Raw genomic sequence first — 22,772 nt, 5'->3', positions numbered from 1 at the left:
ATTCTAGCGCAAATAGCAAGAGCTTGTGCTAAACTGAACTAGTTTCATTGGCTAACACATCATGAAAAGGTGACTAAGCAGTGGGGTCGGTAAAGGCCACAAACGTTTCATTTTTTTTTCATAGGAGCCCAAGTGCACTGGGCACTTGGCCAACTCATCAGTGTTCAAATCTTAACTCAAATTATAGCAAAACCGCACTTTCAGCAATAATTTGCCAGTAAAGGAAACTGTTTGAAACCACATGTAAAGAGGTAGCCAGAAACCCCTGTGTTAACAGACCTCGTGAACCATCTATTGCCTGCAATCACTGGCCTTTAAAGGAGAACTAAGCCTAACTAAAGTAGCTAGAAATGCTGTTCATTGTTTTGTGCTTCTGTAACCAGCCCAAGGCAACCACAGCCCTTTAGCAGTAAAGATCTGTGTCTCCAAAGATGCCCCAGTAGCTCCCCATCCTCTTTTCTGCTGTTCACTGCACATGCTCTGTGCTGCTATCACTTACTGAGCTTAGGGACCCACTCACAATATACAGTACACATAGAATAGAAATGTCACAATACAAGGCTGATTAGTAATTAATACAGATAATTACTACATGGCAGCACAAAAACCAGTGCAACTAGAATCAGAATTTAATAATCAGCCCTGTAGCATCATCTTAATTTACAGACAATTCTCATTTTCTGCTGGATAATTAGTGACGAGCCCTGAGCTTAGCTTCTCAACAGCTGCTCAGAGCCCACTGAGCATGTGAGTGTCACAGACACTTTCCAAGATGGTGACCCCCTGTGACAAGTTTGAAGTCCTGGATCATTGCTGCTATTGACAAGCTGAAACTTTAGGCTGGTGCAATAAGTTCTGTATATAAAATATGAAATGTTTAGCCATATTCATTGTTAGGGTTTAGTTCTCCTTTAATATATTTATTTCTACCAATGCAGAACGGTATTAGCGCAACTCATTGTTTGTGTACTTGAGTGTAGACAATCATGTAAGACAATGAGACATGGTAGGAGCTCTGTAGCACTAGCACCACAAATGTAGGTACATGAGACAAAAGAATGGGATAAAATGATCCATGCATGTAGGTACATGAGACGGTTCTGCCCTTTTTACACTAAGCCTGCAGGTATATTAGACAAGATAATAATAGCACTGGTCCTACACGTAGGTACATCAAAAACAATATCATGGTTGTGATGCTACTGCCCAATACATGCAGGGGCATGAGTCCAGAAGATGAAAGCACTGATACATACACATAAGAATAAGAGATTAGGAGAGCCTGATGATAGGGGATGATAGTGCTCTTCCATACAATAACAGAAATTATAATGATACTGCCCCATATACAAGCAGTTAGGTGTATAATGTGACTAGAGGATAATAACACTACCATTTATATGTTACCTGTAGTTGTTTAGAGGAACAGTAACACCAAAAAAATGGAATTGAAAATATAGTGCACTGGTAAAACTGGTGTGTTTGCTTCAGAAATACTTCAATCCTTTTATTTAAACAAGCTGTTGTGTAGCCATGGGGCAGACATTTGGTGCTGAAAAAGGAGAAAGGGCACAGGTTTTACTGCAGATAACAGATGAACTCTGTTGTATACAATGGGAGTCTATCTGCTGTGTATCCTATGCTTGAATGGATGCCCACATGGCTACTTTGCAACTAGTAATATAAACTATGGTAGTCTCTATGAAGCAAAACACACCAGTAGATAATAGTTTACTTACAAATCTGCATTATATTGTCATCCCATTTTTATGTTACTGTTCATTTAAGAGAAAGGCAGAATGCCCAATTATATGCAGCCCCATTAGATAGAATACAAAAGCAACGCAGTTACTCCCATTTCCAATTTTGATTCCATGAATAAGACCTGTGCTAAACATACCCTTTGCCTATCTTTAATAATTAGGAAATATCAATGGCTTTAGTTATTTCCAAACAGGGGGAAATTTGAAAATGAAACTAAAGCCACGTTCTACTTCCTGATCCCAAAGAGCATAGTATCCCCAGCTCCAGTCTGTTATCTTTTTAGGATAAAGAGCAGCTCATTATACAGAGGGCGTCTCTGTGGACTGCTGTTTGACTTTGCTCTTTGGGATCAGGAAGCAGAATGTGGCTTTTAGTTCATTTTCCAATGTTGCCTTGTTCATTGTGAGTAATAACAAAACTATATTATATTTGATATTTTAATATTTCATAATAAAAAGAATAGGCAAAAGTACAGTTCAGCACCAGACCTATTTATTGCACCACTGTTGAAAAGAATGGGTATACTGTCCCATTAAACTCTATCCCTGCATTGTCACACCCAAGAGATGTGGTGGCCCCCCCTCTATAGTCCTGGCTTTAATTCCTAATGTAGTTCAGGCAGTACTAACCTACAGAGGTAGGTAGGGCAGTACAACAGTAGCATGTCAAGTATTGCTCCATATTCTCAGCTATTGGAAATGAGACAATAGAATGAAGTACTAGAAAAAGACGTGGTAGTAGGACCATAGGTGTAGGCAACAGGTATTACTATTACATGTAACTTACAGCAGCATCCCTCCTACTTACAATAAATTCCTACCCCCTCCCAGTTACCCCAGTTCTTGCTTATCTGTTGTCTTACTGTAACCCTGCTCCATTGCGCACAGACTAATAACAAGCATCTCCCAGTCACTCCTAGCCAGCCAAATAAATCTGAAGGTAATGGCTGGATAATGAAGGGTTGCCTGGCTGATACATTTTGGCAGGAGCAGCCTGAGTAAATCAGCTCTTAAGAAAAGGCTAAAATAGAAGGAAAGATTTATTTCGGGTCCTTAAAACTTCAAACTTCTGCTGCAATTAAGGGTCGGTCTGGAAATGCTTTGGCTGGGGGCACATGCGCTGTGTAACCTTTGCACACACACACACATATAATCCAAATTTTATATATATATATATATTTTATATATATATATATATAGTTCCTTTTAATGTAACTTATAATAAAGCTGAAGTTTTAACTGTTTTTCAAATCCCAGTGTGCACCTCTACTTTTTTTGGACTATTGGATACTACAGCCACAGTAGGTAGCACCTGGGTCTATATTGTACCTGTGAACGGAATGCGCTGGATTTTTTGGATTTTTTATATATATATATATATATATATATATATATATATATATATATATATATATATATATATATATATATATATATATATATATATATATATATATATACAAATACAAGATTCCTCTGCACTCAACCCATTATCAATATATTTAAGACAGAGACATTTTGTGCATACTGCTACTGAAAAATGCCTTACCCTTTAAACAAAACAGGGATTGTTTGTCCATATATTGCAATATATTTAAGCTGGCCAACTACGTCAAAGTCATCCCATATCTGGCCAGTCCTATGCTCAATTTTCATCTGATTCATTAAGAATTCTATGGTTTAATTATACATTTTATAAAAGGGACGAATACGTTTTACCTGCAACTTGCTAGCTGCTTTCAAAGTAAAACTCCCAAACTTGGCTGCCCTTTTATTAGACACCAGTGGGATCACCTGACTATAGTTGGAGAGGGTGGGAGCTACAACATGGAGCTGGTCACTGCTCTTGTAGAACTATAACAAACAAGGGAAAGTTGTGCTCACCAAGTTGCAGGTAAAACGTATTCGTCCCTTTTATAAAATGTATAATTAAACCATAGAATTCTTAATGAATCAGATGAAAATTGAGCATAGGACTGGCCAGATATGGGATGACTTTGACGTAGTTGGCCAGCTTAAATATATTGCAATATATGGACAAACAATCCCTGTTTTGTTTAAAGGGTAAGGCATTTTTCAGTAGCAGTATGCACAAAATGTCTCTGTCTTAAATATATTGATAATGGGTTGAGTGCAGAGGAATCTTGTATTTGTCTATATGTATTTTGTGGTCACAGCCTCATTGCACCCCCGCCTAATGATTTTAAAAACTAGTGGTGAGCACAACTTTCCCTTGTTTGTTATATATATATATATATATATATATATATATATATATATATATATATATATATATATATATATATATATATATATATATATATATATAAACACAGAGGATCACACGTTGGAATAACAAATAAATTTGTCTCTTTTTCACCTGTGCGTACCTAGCTTTACATGGTATTCTATATGACTTTTCTGCAGTTTTCCTATATATATATATATATATATATATATATATATATATATATATATATATATATATATATATATATATATATATATATATACACACACACAAAAATCCAAACGTGTTCAGCACTCCCTGAAATAGTGTAAAGTCCTGGTGCTATCCAAGACAGCTTTATACTTTCAGCTACTTATGGTCTTGAGGAAGGTCTTAGACACAGACCGTAACGTCAACCTACTTTTTAAGATGTAGTAAATAAAATGTCAGATTTTTAATTATTTTGAAAAATAACCTGTGTGCATCCTTTGTTCTGTATTATATATATATACATTTATTTATAATGTCCTGTCTTGGTCTGACAGTCTGGTCTGCATTACTGTTTGTATAAAATCTCAGACAAATCTAATACAAGGTCACCAAATAATTAACAGTAGAGAATTCCCATCTTGCCCATTAAAATACCTCCCTCCTTAGATTTCATTGTCCCCCTTGCCAACCACAACATTTCTTGCGCAAAGCTACCGAATGGATTGCACTGATCCCACCCAGCCTTCCCCCTCGACCGAGAAAATGTGCTGCTTGTAAAAACTCGCTTTTTTTCTACGAATACAAACAAAACGCTAAACATGGGGATATCTTTTAAAATCGCTTCCAAACAGGCGCAAAAATCTTTCAAAGGAAACGTTTGGATTCCCAATCCCTGCGCCAACACTAGAAAAAAAACGATATAAATCTAATGATGTCTTAATTGTGCAATAGAATCACTTTGGTACAGTTACAAAATCAGTTTTGTACAGTTAGGCACAAAGATCGCTTAGCAATGTTAGATATATAAATACATATACAGAAACACAAATAAATATTTTATATATCATCTACAACAGGTTATAGACCATCCCATCACCGTTCATTGATGGAGTATTTCCCTACAAAAAAAGAACAATCCGTTTGCCCCAAGTTGGTTTTCGCCTGAGATCAACACCGTTTTTAAATAAATCCCTAATAAATTGCCTCTTTATTTGTATGATGCCTCGATGGCCTCCAGTTGTAATACAAAGAACATGACACTATGAAACACCAGGGGACATAAATGTTACCCAATGTAACAATACTTTGAATTCTGAGTATGGCGCTATTATTGCCTCAATACTGTTTCTATAAGAATAAAAAAAAGTAACAGCAACATAATATATTTTTGTTATTTAAGAAGGAATTAGTAAAACGCTATTCCAGCCCGATCTTTGCCTTTTCTCTGTTGCCCCCCGGAGATCCAGTACTGGGGGACCTGAGCACCATCTGCGTTTTAATGAGTTACTTCATGTGCCAAAAGTAATTTTCTTACAGCCCTTCTGTCTGATCTTCAACCATAACAAGAGGAGGCACAGACATTCCCCTATTTCCTTTTAACTAGTTTCATCTTGAACGGAAAAAAAGTAAACAAAACAAACATTTAGCCCCCCAAAAAAAGATCTCATTATTGCTGCAGAGTATGGATTAAAGATCCCTTTACTTGGAGCAGAATTTGGGGGAAGGACTTGCTGGTTAACATGATATTCAGTCAGGACAGTACATGAATAATAACATTCATGAATAATAACATTGTTTTTGTATTTATTTGTGTGTTCCAAAGACTGTATTCCGTTGAACATTTCGTACAGATAAATATAAAACAGACAACATTGTGCTGTGCGTATCGGCCCCATAATTTGCCTTAAAATAAACTTCCTAAGAAGGGGACACTTGCTTTATAAACCCGTTGGCATTGCATCTCTAATTTGTATTGTGTTGTTTTTTTTTTCTCTAGACAGGTGTTTCAATTTTTCTTTGGTTACTTGGGATGGTTACTAGGGATTGCCACCCCTAGAGACCAAGCAAAATAACTGAAGATTAGTAAGACAGGACAATATCTCTGATGATAAAGCACACACAAGCCTCCCAATCATGCAGTTGTTTGGTTGCTAGGGTCACTGATCGTAGTATGTTCAAAGTATGTTAAATTGCAACAATGCCAAAAAGAAAGGCGTTTCAATTCCTCTCTGGTTACTAGGGATTTCCACCCCTAGAGACCAAGCAATTTTGGAATTAATAACTGAAGATTAGTAAGACAGGACAATATCTGATGATAAAACGCACACAAGCCTCATAATCATGTAGTTGTCTGGTTGCTGGGGTCACTGATCGTAGCAACCACAAAGCATGTTAAAGTGCAACAATGCCAAAAAGACAGGCGTTTCAACTTCTCTTGGTTACTAGGGATTGCCACCCCTAGAGACCAAGCAATTTTTGGAATTTATATCTGAAGATGATTAAGACAGGACAATATCTCTGATGATAAAGCACACACAAACCTCACAGTCATGCAGTTGTTTGGTTGCTAGGGGTCACTGATCGTAGCAACCACAAAGCATGTTAAATTGCAACAATGCCAAAAAGACTAAGCAATTTTTCGAATTTATAACTGAAGATTATTAAGACAGGAAAATATCTCTGATGATAAAAGACACACAAACATCACAACCAGGCAGTTGTTTGGTTGCTAGGGGGTCACTGATCGTAGCAACCACAAAGCATGTTAAATTGAAAATATGCAAAAAAATAAAAATCCATTAAACAGTTCAAAGCTGGGCTTTCCTTTTACACACAGTTTAGGCAAAGCAAGAAGCGGAGGGGAAAGGGTTTAACTCTTAAAACACCAAGATCATGCATATTTTTTTTGTAGCATTAGGTCAGTTTTCGTTTGATGTGAACTGACCCATTTCGATCCAACATTTTTTTTTGGCAGTCAAGAAGAAATGCTTGGGAGGGGGGTTTCTTTCTGCAGAAAAATGAAATTTATCTAATTGAGGCTAATCTGTCTGTAAATGAATTGACAGCTCTGATCCAGAGAAAGAAGGGAAAAGGCAGCAATTACCAGGGATGTGGCCCCTGTAAAGGCAGCGGAAGCTTCTCTTGAAGTCGCTGGGGATAATGCCATTGGCTGGTGCGGTTCTTTATGGAAGACTGGGCAATATTTGATATGTTATGGCATGAACACTCAATTAGATCATGGGCTCAGCCAGTCCAATCAGTAGCTTGATGCTAAGGGAAAGTCTGAAGGTCCAGAGCAAGGTCACAGCCTGTGACACATCAAATCAAAATCAAAGGGAAAGTGAAGCTGGCCCTTCATCAGTCCAGGAGGGATTCTGTTTAAACTAAAAATGAAAATCACCAAAGGAAAAAAAAAATGAAAGAAACTGTCCCCTGTGAGCAAACTCTGCCATGCAGCAAATTGAGTTCAATCTCATTTGAGTGCCAGAAGGTTACACAAGGCATTGCTGCTTATTCTTTCTGCTAAAGATCTAATTTATTGTTGAGTCCTGACACCCCCCCCTCAGCTACACTATAACCCTGTTATATTATCACATTTTATTTTATATATTATCATACATCAACATTTTCTTAATTGAAACATTTTGCCAGCCAGCATTCTGAATATTGCCTTAAAGGGGTTGTTCACCTTTAAATTAACTGTTAGTGTGATACAAAGAGTAATATTCTGACACAATTTGCAATTGGTTTTCATTTTTTATTATTGGTGGTTTTTGAGTTATTTAGCTTTTTATTCAGCAGCTCTCCGGTTTCCAATTTCAGCTATCTGGTTGCTAGGGTCCAAATTCCCCTAGAAACCATGCACTGATTTGAATAAGAGACTGGAATATGAATAGGAGAGGCCTGAATAGAAATAATAATAAAAAGTATCACTAACAATACATTTGTAGCCTTACAGAGCTTTTGTCTTTAGATGGGCTCAGTGACCCCCATTTGAAAGCTGGAAAGAGTCAGAAGAAAAAGGCAAATAACTCGAAATCTATAAAAAAAATAATTCATGAAGACCTATTGAAAAGTTGCTTAGAATTCACCATTCTATAACACAATAAAAATCAACTTAAAGGTAAACCACCTGTCCAACCACCTACTACAAGAGGCAACTTTTTGTACCAACCACAGGAGATAGGGGTGCTGGAATGGGGTAGGAATAAGAATTGTATTAAAAAAAAAGAAATAAGCAGTTTATATTTAAAAGTTTACTCTGTAGTAGCTGCAGTTGAACTACAATCCCTGACTGAACAACAATCCCCCATTTATTTAGAAAAGGCCACTTTGTAATGAAGGGAAAACATACAGAGCAAGTTCTTTTTACCTTTTTTGTTCCTCTACAGATCAAAAACGAAAGCCCTTTGGCCAAACAAGTCTCAACTGTGTTGTTTTATTGAAGCTGCGACTAAATAACCAGCTACAAAGAAGCCATGTGGCTTTTCAAAGCCGAGTTTTGTCCTAAAATCAACATAAAGTATAGTAAGTTCATTTGCCCTCAGTAGCTAATGATCCCCACTGGCTTGTGTATAGTCCAGAGCACCCATATAGCAGGTAGCAATAGGGCAGGTCCCATTGTGGGGGGGAGAATGGGATAGTTCATGTATTTAACATTCTCATTAGGGGGCTGTTAATTAGTCGCCACATAATGGCTTGAAAACAAACAAACACAAAAACGTGGAAACAAAAAAAAGGGGTAAAAGCTTGAACATCATCACATAGGTAACATTTTCAGTATAATCTCCTGCCCCCCACCAAAATTTGGGTTTAGGTGGAAAACTCTTACCCTATAGAGAGTGACAGTTTGTAAATCACATCAGTAAAATCTTTTCTGCTGCCAACAGATCAGCTTCCAAGGGGGTAAAAATGGGATTAGATGAAGGCATAGCCCGGGGAAGACTCTCCAGCCTTTATTATGGCATCTACAAGGGCCACTCATGACCTGCTCCTCATAAATCAGCAGAACAAAGCAGCGCTGTTGGGAGCGCCAGGTATCCTTACAAGGGAACACTCAGTTCCCAGGACTCATGGGGAACAAACATAAGGATCTAACCCAAGACATGGACATATTAGATGATACACATTCACAAAGCATCATCTCCAAGACACAAACATATATCCAAGGCTTGTAGGAGGGTAAAGAGAAGGAATTGTCCCCCAGTGTTACAGGAGCCCATTTGTACAAGGCAATTGTGTGTTAAAGTTGTGTATTTTCAGTATATACAACTCTGCTCCCTCTTCTATTCCTCCAGTCCCATATATATATCTATAGATTTCCTAACTAACTCCATTGCGTCGTGTTATCATTGCGTCATCTTATCTCAATGCGCTGCAGTGACGATTCAAAACGGCCCATATGATGAATACAAAAATGCAGGGTGAAAAAGGTTCATTGGCAGAGTCTGGTCATAACTGTGGTGGTGAACTGCAAATCCCAGAACCCCCTGGAACTGCCTGAGAGTTGCAGTTGTTTTGGGGAGATCCCAATTGCGGGGGGCTCCACACAATGACACAGAAGAAGCAATGTGCAACCTTGCTGGTGTTATATATATATACACACACAGCTAATCCAGACCCCAATGACCCTCTGATAAAATACAAGTAGGTCAGTAAATGTTTATTCTTATTCAGCCAGAATCGTGTATTTGTTTTTTTGTTTTTTATCTGGACAAGATAAAATAAAGCTCCTTTAGTTTATAAACCGGATCAAACTGTCACAAAGCAAACTGCCCTTCCACTAAATGCATTGTCTTCCCATATCTGTGCCAAGCTACAGTGGCACAACCCAAACTCCCACTTCTTCTGCCAATAAATATCATTTCTTTACATTCCATTTCAGTACAGAGATTCTCGCAGAGCTAGTGCTTAGCTGGAGGGATAATAATAAATAGGCCAGGGCCATACAGGATCAGGTAGGGCTGGCACCCATCAGCTACAGGCACATTATTATTTACCAGGGGAACCCGGATCTCCTGTCATTTGTATCTGCAGTGTCTTTAGGTCTGTCTAAAAGTAAACTTAAAGGTGAACAACCCCCTTTTTTTTTGGTTAAAGTCTTTAAAGAGGCTGTTCACCTTTAGATGAACTTTTAGTATGATGTAGAGAGGGATATTTTGAGACAATTTGCAATTGGTTTTCATTTTTTTTAATTTGTGGTGTTGGAGTTATTTAGCTTTTTATTCAGCAGCTCTGCAGTTTGCAATTTCAGCAATCTGGTTGCTAGGGTATAAATGACATTAGCAACGACACAGTCATTTGAATAAGAGCCTGGACTATGATTAGGAGAGGCCTTCATAGAAAGATGAGTAATAAAAAGTAGCAATAACAATACATTTGTAGCCTTACAGAGCTTTTTGAGCCCCCATGTGAAAGCTGGAAAGAGTCAGAAGAAGAAGGCAAATAATTAAAAAACAGAAAAATAATAAATAAATAATGAAGACCAATTGAAAAGTTGCTTAGAACTGTGTGTGGGGGGGGCAGTTCATCCAGTGTGCAATTGAAGCAAAGAGGCACAGTTCACCAAGTGAGTAGGTTTCTAGGGCACAGTTCAGTCTTTGTGGATGGGGCAAGGGGTGACACGGGTACCTTGTGGGCAACATTACCTCCTCACATGCTCGCATTTAAGACTTTGCAAGGACTGCACCCCTCCTCTGGAATTCTCCCCCCCACCAACCTTTCTGCTTTCAAGAAATCTCCTAAAACTCACTTATTTAGAGAAGCCTACCCTCACACTGTTTGACTACCAAATGCAATGCCACATACAGTACCACATCTCTCACCCACTCAATTCTGATCTTGCCCACTCCCACACCTTGTGTCTTATCCCCTTCCCTTTAGATTGTAAGCTCTTGTGGGTTGTGATGTATGTAACTCCTAATGTTTTGCTTATGCAATTCATGTGATCTAGCTGTATAAACACATGTAACTTTACATCTCTGCGCAATATGTTGGCGCTCTATAAATACATGTTATTATTATTAATAATAATAATAATACTGGGTAAAGCCGAGGCAGGGCAGAAGGCACTGTCCACCCAGTGGGCATGTTGAGCAGTGAGGGGCACTAGAAAGCAGCTTTGATCTCATGGATCGTACCCGGTGCCCAGGGATAGTTCCCAAAATGTCAGAGGCAAAGGGGCACTCACCTCTCCGCCTATCCACAAAGCTGCTGATGGTGTTGGCAGACTTGGAGGACTGGAAGAAGCTGGCATTAATCCCCAGTTTCTCTGCAGCAGAGAAAGTCTTGTAAATGGAGAGCATGTACTCGTGTGGCACCACCGTGGGCACAGTTTTGGGCAGCAAGTGGCTGTCAGTTGGGTTGGACACTTTGCCCTCCCTGCGCTGCCTTCTCAGTGCCCTGGGCTTCAGAGCAGAAGGGATGGACGCCTGCTGAAAACAAGGAATTTCCCAGAGAAAGAAGAAGAAGAAGAGCAACAGGGCGGCGGGCAGGGGGCTCCTGTATGTATCCATTAGCGGAGGCTGCTCGGTGCGCGCCGGATCCCAGGAAAGGTTTGCGCAAAGGTGCAGTACGGTCCTTCCAAAGCGCTTCTCTCTGGAGCTCTGGTGCAGGGAAAGCAAGGAGACCCGAAACCAGGCTCGGGCACGCCCCCTGGTGCACGCCCTGTTGCTGCAAGCTCGGCCAGGGTCTGTCTGTGCTGCTAGAGAGGTCACCGACTCCACAGTGGACAGAGGGGGGAACGACTGGGGTAACTTAACTTCACTGACTCTGCACCACACTCAGCATTTACATATAGTAATCATAACGTTTTTGTTTGATGATGCCGCTTTCTGCTGTTTTCCTGCTGGGGGTGAAATTAATCCACAATTCGCAGAATTTGATGGTGCCACCAGCTCACTGGATTGACATTGACAGGAGGAGCATCTTGGAAAGCATCTCAGTGTCACTGCCAGTGATTACCATGTATGTCTTACATTACAAGAAGTTAGTTACCATATCCCCACCCCATTCCCCCCCAGCACTGATGGATGGGGTCTTGGGGAAAATTCCCAGTCTGCAGTGACATTTTAAATAAGTGTGGTAGTTATATGGCTTTTAAATGGGAGGATTTGTTATGTTGCAATAGAACCAGCCTCTCTAGCAAGCACTTGTTGGACAAACTAGTCATCAATGTGTTAAAAGAAATCCCATTATGTAAAGTTCCTCAGGGTGCCATTATAATCCTCTCCCCAGGGTGCAGCAGGACTATATTAGACACTGGTGTAGGGGCTGGACAATTCCTTGCTTTACACATCCTAGTGCATTGGGAGATCAGTCCTGTTTAACTCTTTCACTACTGGTGTGGGCTCATCTTTAATGAATTTAGGGATGAATCCTTTAAAAATATTTGTGCGACGGTCGTGGCTGAGGTGCTGGTCCATTGTTCATTCTGTGGCATTTGGTATATTGATATAGGGATCATGAGTGAGTCTCTGAACCATAAAAAGCAAACCGCTTCATAAACAGGTGCAGCACCAACGTTTAATCTGACTAAGCCTTAAATCAGACAGAAGTTCTCAATAGACAATGAAAATGAAGTTAAGATACAAAAACTTGGTGGGATATTTATAGATACACTCCCTGGTCACTTCAGCATATACAATTAGTGCCAGGCCAAGCCCAACACTGAGGTGAAGAGAAGCCAGAGTTCCTCTTCAGTTCCTGCAGTTCTGATCTTTTGGGGTTTTGGCACAAATAAAAGGAACAACTTGTACTTACCCATTGTATAGGCTTGGGAGCATCAAACAGGGTACAGACACTTTAAGACAGGGATCCCCAACCTTTAGAACCCGTGAGCAACATTCAGAAGTAAAAGGAGTTGGGGAGCAACACTAGCATGAAAAATGTTCTTTGGGTGCCAAATAAGTGCTGTGATTGGCCTTATAGTAGCCCCTATATGGATTGTCAACCAACATTGAGGCTCTGTTTGGCAGTACAACTAGTTTTTCTACAACCAAAACTTGCCTCCAAGCCTGGAATTTGAAAATAATCACCTGCTTTGAGGACACGGAGAGCAACATTCAAGGAGTTGGAGAGCAACATGTTGCTCACGAGCTACTGGTTGGGGACCACTGCTTTAAGATATCATCGAGTTAGCATTAAAGGAATATCCAGTGAGCATGGAAAGAGGTTTTCCTTCCCCAATGGGGTTGGCATTAGTGTAAGGTCAGATGGGTAACATTCACACAGAGGTCTGGGCTGTTACAGTAACCCCGATTGGATGTCCAAACATAGTACAGGCACAAACAGCGTTGACTATTGCCAGAGCCGGGCCAAGTAGTATTTGCACCCAAGGCAATGCTACAACATTGTACTTGAGCTGGTACCCTACCTATCAACAACACAACCTCCTTCCCACTGCCACACACTCAATCTGCACAGACCCAATGTCATTTGTTACCCTGCCTGTGGATCTCCACTCTCATCTTCCCTCCCTCATGATCCCTACTGCCCCCCCCCAAAGTTTACCTTAGGAACTTACTTCTTCTTCCCACCCCTAGTTCCAGCCCCATTGTACATTAAACTTGCCTTTAAGGTTCAGATTTGTTGGTACTGTTTAACTTTACACTGCTATGAATCCATAAAAAGTCACTCACCAGTATTTCCAGGCCCAGACCTTAAATAAACATTGATCTTCAAAGTTTGCCCTAACCAATATGTGCTCTAGGCCCTGCTGCTCTAAGGTTGTAATTCTCCAGTCATATTTAGACTCCCCAAAGTTTCTTAGTAACATTACCTGGGGTTTGTGTGGTGGCCTGCCCCCTGCTGGAGCCTAAGGGAAACCTACTGATAACATATGTAGTATTTTCTGGTGAGCTTTAAGATAATGGAACTATATAAAGCGAGCATTTTTTGCACCAAGGTCCATCTGTCACTGCCTTATGTCTGTAAAAAAGGAGCTTTTCATAAAATAATATTAGGATCATATGCCGTTAGGGCTCTGGCACACACAGTGCTTGGCTCCCCAGTGCAAGAAGAAGCAAATGAGACATGGGATTATAGTTCTTGTGGCCCCTGAACAAATATCTTACATGAAGCTAAATTACATACAAATGAGTCAATTTCCAAACACTTTGTTAATATTTCTCTGATCTTCCCTTTGAGCCACTGGTCTGATATCTGATACTTTGGCCTGTGCATATCACTCACTGAATGTCACTTTACTTGGACATACCAAAATGATCAAGTCGCATGAGATGGCTAGAAGAAGAACCCAAATACTTATATACTAATTGTATATGTATCTATGTATTTATATATCTACGTATATATATATATATGATTTTCTTCTTTAGACATTGTCTTTCATATATTTTGCATACTGTATGCCATTCAGGTTTAAACCACAGTTGCAAAATTAGAAAAGTATGTAGAAATTCTATCAGTTCCAGAGAGAGCTATAAAGTTTTTATTGCATGGACACGCAATATAGCCAGGCAGCCAGCACGGTGCAGCACAGGAAGATGCATCAGTAGCAGGAGGAGACAGTGAGTCCAGCCTGATAAAACATCAATAACTCCTGCAAATAATTCACCATCTCAAATGAAAATTGCTATACTGAAAGTGTATGATGCAGTGTTAATTACTTGTACTACATGGTTCATTTCTGAGATCAAGTGCAATGTTAAGAGAGCAGTTTGGGGTTCAAGTCTCCAAGCTTTTTACCCACAATGGAGTGTTTTTTCCAACAATTCAATGACAAATTGCTGGTGCAATTGCGGGTGATGCACATAAATTAGGGTCTACCTATAGAAAAGAAACAGATATGTTCTCCCTGTTCCCATTGTCCCTGTATACCCCCAACATGATGGAAATGCACCATCCCTAGGACTACAAAGTAAATTAATGTTACCTATAGGTCATGTGGATCCATTTGGATGATTTTTTAAGTAATTGTTACTTAAACCTGACTGTTTTGTCAACATGACTGTCTTCTCTCAAGCTGCCCATTACAGTTTATAATGCGAACAGACTGCTGTTGCACAAATAAGGCAGCCCCCTCACAGAGGAACATGGGGTGTCAGTATCTCTTTAAAAGCCAAGGGAGAGCACCTGTAATGACTTCATCTACAATGAATCACGCCAAGTTCTAATGTGCCTACATGCAGTATCTCCCCTACTGTAATTGCATGTCTAGCCAGTTGTCTATTGTCTCACACTCTTTTATTCCTGGGTATTATGTAATCACTAAAAACTAAAGGGAGACTATTCTCCTGTTTTATATAAACACTGTTCTGCTGCATTCTGAGTTTGCTTGCAGTCCTTATAGAGCTGCTAGTGGGGACAACCTGTGTGCTTGCAATTGCTCCCAATACTGCCTGTGCTAAAGCAAAGATCAATCAGCTCTGAACAGACCAGCCTTGCACTTTCCCCTGAACAGTTGGGTGCAGCACTGTGCCATACTGTAAATAGCATTTTGCCCATCACAGGGAACACTTTCCAGCTTATGGAGTAAAACAGTACAAATTTGCTAGCGTAACACCATTTTGGTGGTAATAATGTACTTCGGCATTGCTGAGGTAGAAAACCTTTACATTGCGACTCCTAACCTCAGCTGGGCCCTTGCAGTACTACTAGTCAAAGTGTCTCCAGGCTTTACTATAACTTGTGGTTCTTAGCCAGGCAGCGATAGTAGATTTATTTATCAGAATAGTACTTCCTTTGTCCTACCCATACCTAGTCCATACTAGTGAGTGAGTATATAGCACGTTGCCCATCACATGGAACAGCTCCTAGCTTGTAAAGTAACATGCTAATGTTCATAGCATAATGATTATGGGTGAGTGCATAGGGCCTCTTTTTCTTGCTTGTGGTGAATTTTGTGGTCACGGCCTTTTTGCACCACCCCTAATGGTTTAAAATTTAGTAGTGAGCACAATTTTCCCTTTCTTTGCTATACTTTATACAGGAGCAGTGGTCAGCTTCATGTTGTAGCCCCATCCTTCCCAGCTACAGTCAGGTGATCCCAGTGGTGGACAATAAAAAAGGGCAACCATTAGGGAGTTTTAGCCTTGAAAGCAAGTTGCAGGTAAAATTTAGTCCCTATAGAAATGCCTAAAGCAGGGGTCCCCAGCCTTTTTTTTTTTTACCCGTGAGCCACATTCAAATGTAACTAGAGTTGGGGGGAATGTCACAAGCATGAGAAATGTTCCTGGGGTGCCAAATAAGGTGAGTGATTGGCTATTTGGTAGCCCCTACCTGGAGGCTCTGATTGGCAATTTTTTCTGCAGCCAAAACTTTCCTCCAAGCCTGGAATTCAAAAATAAACTCCGTTTTGAGGCCACTTGGAGGAATATCCAAGGGGTTGTTGAGCAACGTGTTGCTTTCAAGCCACAGGTTGGGGACCATCAACCTACTTGAAAAATACTTTTCTGAATGAGATAAAAGTGAGTTTAGAACTGACCACCCAGGTATGACATAGTTGGCCTGCATTAATATATTGCAATATATGGGCAAACAATCCTTGTTTTGTTTAAGAAAAAGGGAAGGTATTTTTGTTTTTTTGGTGATGCAAAATTAGCATATTGATTATGGGTAGACATCTTGTCTTTACCAGCACCATAACATTTCTTTGGTCCTGACCCCAGGTACAAAGCTGAGATCGCTTGTATTGGGACTAGGTTTCACTCCATGTGCCTCTATATTCCTCTGATGTTTTACTGTTTTTTTAATAACACTGGGCATAGGAGTATGATTATTTATGACATTACAAGTCTTGGTGTCGGGAGGTGCAGTGGCCTTAGATGCTAAGATGACTAATGTTATTACAAAACTGTCGCTATAAATATGCTCTAATTTTTATTTACAACTTATGTCATTTTGCCCTTCATGTAAAAGGTGTTTGCAGAACAATAGAAGAAGCAAAAGGAAATGTAAAAAGCTCCAAAAAAGAAATACAGTATAATTACAGAGTTCATTGTACAATGTTATACTTGTATTCATGAAAAAGTATTGCTGCACTAATGTTCATGTCTTTAGAAGCAATTTAGCTACCTGAAAATATTATTTTGGTACAATACTTTATTTAATGATCTTTCAGTGCAACAATAGGCACCAGAATGAGCACTGAATTGATATCCAGTTGCAGTGAGTTTACCTTTTGAAGCACTTTGATACATAAAGCAAAAGAAGCAGCATGTCGTGACCAAGTAGTAAGTACAGGACTTCCTATGCATGTGTCAGTTGTGCCCGGTGAATCATGCAAAAATGACAATTTAATACTCCAGAATAACCACATTGCCACTAATGCAACTTGCAACCCATTTACAAAACAGGCACCCATTCTGGGCCAAGTTTGTCATAGCATATTAGCAGGTGTGGTTACCCAATACCAGGTAGAGAAGAAGCACACTGGCACACAAACGGCTGTTGCAGGATACAGCCTTGCAAAATTTTTGCAACGTTTTGGGGCACGACCCTTTGTCAAGCATAGTGGATCCCGGTGCAAAAGTACATTTAGGGTCAGGGCACACAGGCAGATTCACGGAGATTAGTCACCGGCGCTCGGAGCGATTCGTTTTCCGAAGTCGCCTGAAGTTTCCTCCGAGTGCCATCCCGCCGGCGATTTACGTTTTAGCCGACGGGAAGGGGAGTCAGTTCGGGGAGATTAGTCGCCCCGAAGAAGAGGAGATTTGTCGCCTGGCAACAAACCCCCCCCCCCGAATCTGCCTGTTAGCCCTGACCCTTATAGGTGAAACAATTAAGTTAATTAACATAAAATACAAATAGGTGCAATACTGAAAAGGCACATACATTTTGAATAAAGAAAAGTCCAATCATAGTCTCTTCAAATTGTAGTATCCTAAAGTGATATAGTCTGAAATCCAACAGAACAGTTATAAAGTAACTACATAATCATTTTCAAATTGATACAAAGTGAAGTACCTGAAAGAACACATATTAGACAAGTGAATAGTTACATTTAGTAGGAAAATAATCTTACCCTATATTTGAAGGGGAATTAGGAGAGAAAATACCTGTCCCTGCATCAGGATACATATAAAGTTTTCTTATCTGCAACGGAATGAAAAAACTATTAAAAAGTTATAGGAAACAGGTCATATTAAAACACTTCATTGAAGCCCCTGGGATATTTAGATTGTAATAGCCAAATTCAGAAGTATCCCTGGGCACCAAGCTTCTTTACTTGATCAGTATATTATGGGTGAGCTCTTCTACTACTCAATTCCAGGGGCATCACCAGGCAGTGAGAGGTGGAAGGTCTGCCAGATTTCCAGCCAAAGAAGGGGGTCTGGATTGATGTTTTGGTGGATCTTGGGTGGGTTGGAGGATCAGGTGTATGGCCAGGCTGAAATACAGGGCCCCGTGGCTCATTACAGAATCCATACCCATAACATCAATAAGCAGCAATTAGTTTTTATCAGCCACCTGCAGGGAAGTGTTCCTAAGCTACCCCCCATCCACCTAAAGCAACAACGTTATACATGGGGGCACAACAGTTAAGAGTTTGTATACTCTTCCCTTGCTTGCATAGGGAGAACATATTATGTGTATGCTAAAGGACTCACCTTAGATTGTAAGCTCCACTGGTACATGGTGTGAGCAGTAGAATATACACTCTATACATTATCATTAATAATTGTTTAGAATAGTTACTGCAAAAAGCATTAAAATAAACTTTCCACCTCTAAACAAACAGTGTCTATCTTTATAAAAACTCATTTAACATAAAGCAAGACCGCTCCATTCATACCCCCGTCTGAAAAGACAATAAGAGACATCTTGGATCAAGCTCCTGCTGTGATGGAAAGAGCAAAGACAAACAAACCCATAAGCCCTGAAGAATTAGTGTCATCAACATATTGTCATGGAGGAAAGAAGCAGTGTCAGGGCCCTTCACAAAGCTTTATCACTGTACATGTAGTGTATAAAGCTTCAGACTACCCTGCTCATGCGTTTTATTGTACCTTGAACTCATGAAAAACCCTTGCCAACTTCTCAAACTAGCAACCAAATCTTCTGTTCAGCCAGCATATAAATCTATATGAGAATATCTCAACAGAATAACTGGCCAAACCCCCAGAGAAGCATAATTAAGAATTCTCATCTCATTAAAATCATTAGATCAAGACAAACGCCATCAAAGCTTTTTTTTCTCTCCAGGCAATGTCACATTGATTGATTCCGAGCATTTTGTCACCCGAGAGGTCTCCAGTTTGGTGGACGTTCAATAAAACGCTTGGTGTTGGCCTACATTTATTTCAATGGCAGAGCACCCATATAGTCAGGTGATTATTGCATTTGCCAGGGAATTAGAGCTGCAATTTCTCAAACCTCATGTGCACCCACAGATGAAGCCAATTCCCATAGGAATGGGAGTGATTCCAAGTCTCCCACCAGGGGTGTCACTACAGAGGAAGCAGACCCTGTGACTGCAAGGGGGCCCAGGAAGTATAGGGGCCCTAATTCATATACAATTTAAATAAATATTGGTACAACAGGTTAATCTCTATACATTTTGGGGGCCTGAAAAATAACTTGCTGTGGGGCCCAATGATATCTAGTCTCCCACTCACCAAGCATTCAGATGAAACCACTGGATTTACTTTTCAATGTATTTCTTTGGGCAGATAACAACCATAAGAACAGCCTTCCAGCACTTTAAGGGCAGTGGTCGATGGGGAGATTTGTTGCAGCGATTATTTATGCACGACTGCGAGCAACAAGTCTCTTGAAAATGCTTCTCCATTGGAAAAAACTGAAATCGATGGCGGTAAATCCAACATATCGTGAAGTAGCCCGAAGTTCCCTTATAGCCATTGAGATATAGAGATTTGTCCCTTGCAGTCGTGCATAAATAATCACGGGTGATAAATCTCCCTGTCGGCCACTGCCCTAACAGTCTAGTTTAGTGGATCCTCAATCACTTCCAATTAAGCCTTTTTCCCCTGATGTCTCCCACTATGTTCTGTTATTTTCCAATGGTAAAATGAGTGAAATTATTCCATCCAATCTCTAATTGGCACTTTTTTATCATTAGTACAGCAATGTTTCAACAGATCTCAATACAATATGAAAAATTAATGTATTAGAATAATATGCAAAACACGAGCAAAAAAATATGTTTTTATTAATTGATATTACTTGTCTATCACTAGAGGCCACTCTAGTTCCTTAGAATTGCTTGTATGTTGACAAACTCTGTAGCTAAGACTTATTGATTAATATCTCTTTCTAAATTATTATATATATATATATATATATATATAGTTCATATTTATAATTAAGGAAGTGCTTGGCAAAGCTGAAATCTATGTCAAAAGTCGACAGTTAATTGAGAATGGCTAAGTAAAATAATAGAGATGCTGATACAACAGGGTGAAGGTTCAGTCCGAACATTTGGTCCATTCCATACCACTGGGTTCCCAGGCTTTTCTCTAAGCAAGCAAGGAATGTGAAGCTTGGGACCTTGACACTCAGATGGCCTCCACTAGCCAGAAGGAGGTCACTGCCTCACATACAAACATTTTTATTAACAAACTGGTCCTTTGTTGAACAAAACAAACATCTCAGCAAGCAAACAGAGAACAGATTAGCAGCCATATAACAGTAATACATGCTCCCAGTAACAGGTATACCCTGATGGAAAGACATTGCACGTGTCTATCCACTTGCACACTATAGAGAACAGGTCTGCTTCATAATTCTCATGATCTTACTACCTACTTAGTAGAGTCAAGGCTACATATATCGGCTGGGTATCTGCTGTGTTAATATAAACTCATGGGCTAGGGCCAGACAGAGCCAAAATCAACCTGCTGATTTTGGCCGAGTCTAGCCCTAGCCAAATGCCATGTCTCACTTTCTTTGTCGAAATCTACTGAGTGTGTTCATGCCTGAGACAACACAAGGGTTCCACGAGCAAAAGAAGTAGAGGATACTGCTCGTGGTGAGGGGCTTTTAGAAGTCTGGTTTCTACCCCTTCTAGCCCTAGCCTATGGGCTATAAGAAAATATTTGCTGCAGCAGCACTCCAATCTTTGATTTAAACTCCAAACAGCGGATCAATGTGAGTGTGGCACTTTATTTTGACTTTTAGCTTATGGGCTATGTTACCAACAGAGGTTCTAAACTGCACTAGTGCAGTTACGCAGTCAGATCTTTGTATAGATTTTCTCATTTGAAGTGGACCACACTTATAGTTAACTGGTTCTTGTTAAATTGTGATGATCTGTTATGCCCAGATGCTTCAAATGAATAAATTCGACAGGCACAAATTTGCGGCGAACTTCCGCTTTGTAATTGGATGTAATTCACAAAACTGTGGAAAAAAAACAGGAGAAAAATCTGCCGTGTCAAAAAATATTTGGGCGAACATCAGAATAGTCTTACGCATAAAAATTGCCACGCTTCGAAATTATTCAGAAGTTCACTGACTTTAATGCATTCGACAAAATAGGCACGTGTAGAAAAATTGCTATGGGCATCAAAATTGACGTGCATCAAAGTAATTTTGACGGCCATTAACTTTAATATGTTTTGCAAATTTTTTGCTGTTTTGGGAATTTCGTGGGAAATTAGCAAATTTTTCAGCTAAGCGAAAAGGGATAAATTCATCCATCATTACCTTCCAACTAAGGTAGAAAATTTGGAACAGTTAGCAGGTATGGGTAATAAAATATATACTGGCCTAGGTTCCTCTGATGTTTGTCCCTCTCTCCACTCCGCTAGCCAATCCCTAGAGTGAACGACTTCAGATTTGTAACTTAATTAGATCAGAATGCAATGAAAATTCCAGCCTGTTAGATTAAGTAAACATGCATAATGTGGTTGCTCATCAGTTTGTTCAGGTGAGCAAATAAACCTACAGTGTCATATAAAGTCACACTAAGCTTGTATGCTAGACTGCTAGTCACAAGTATGTCTTACACCAAGATATACGGACTAGTGATGAACAAATTTATTATTATTATGGATTTGTAGCGAAATTCTGAATTTTGCCTTGTGCAAATTTTTTCTTGAAATGGCATCGAAAATTTGAAGTGGAATAATTCACAGCAAAAAAATGCCCATAAGAAAAAACGCCCATTGACTTTAATGCATTTGGAGAGAAAAAAATTGTAAAAATAAAAAAAACATTGACTTTAATGCATTAGGACAAAAAAGTCGCCATAAGAAAAAACACCCATTGACTTTAATGCAATTTGAGCAAGAAAAATTGTCACGTGCATAAAATTTGTTTAGCAGTTTTGCGAATTTTTTGCTGAAAATAAACAAGACAGATTCACTCGTCACTAATACAGACACAGCAAGTGTGTAAAAGTGACCTAGATAAATAGTACGACCAACATATTGCTAAATCCCTGTCCCTGGGGGCCCCCTCCCGACCTCCAAACTTTGCTCGCGTCGCAATGTGGTGCAGCGCGCATCTGCATATGGCACACTACAACAGCAAATCAGCTGATCTGGGGAACAGGCCTGGGGCTCACCTCTGTCTAGTACCTTATCCAAATGATTACAAACCTTTACTATTGGCTTTAAGACTGGTGTCATCAACATTGTACATATTGAACAAATACTTGGCCCACTAACTAAAGTCTAATCTGCAGCCACTGTCTGTTCATCATTCGACAGCATTCTCTGGATAGTTAAAGGGGTTATTCATCGTCCAACACTTTTTTGAGTTCAGTTGGTTTCAGATAGTTCACCAGAAATAAAGACAGCGGTGTAACTACAGAGGAAGCAGATCCTGCGGCTGCAGGAGGGCCCAGGAGGGGGGGCCCCATG

The 22,772-nt window shown here is 39.8% G+C and overlaps 1 protein-coding gene across 1 annotated transcript in view; it reads right to left on the bottom strand.

The window, feature by feature from the left end:
- LOC108719358 (growth/differentiation factor 6-A) overlaps nt 1-11,988 on the bottom strand; it is a 23,369-nt gene extending 11,381 nt beyond the window's left edge. Inside the window, exon 1 of the mRNA XM_018268168.2 lies at nt 11,174-11,988. Within this exon, the coding sequence (XP_018123657.1) occupies nt 11,174-11,498 (325 nt within the window). The 5' untranslated portion in view covers nt 11,499-11,988. The remainder of the gene's footprint in view (nt 1-11,173) is intronic.
- Between the last annotated feature and the right edge of the window lie 10,784 nt (nt 11,989-22,772).

Source organism: Xenopus laevis, chromosome 6L (assembly GCF_017654675.1).
Source record: "Xenopus laevis strain J_2021 chromosome 6L, Xenopus_laevis_v10.1, whole genome shotgun sequence".
Taxonomy (NCBI): Eukaryota; Metazoa; Chordata; class Amphibia; order Anura; family Pipidae; genus Xenopus; species Xenopus laevis.
The sequence above is the reverse complement of the archived record's forward strand: the minus strand, read 5'-3'. Positions and strand labels throughout refer to the sequence as shown.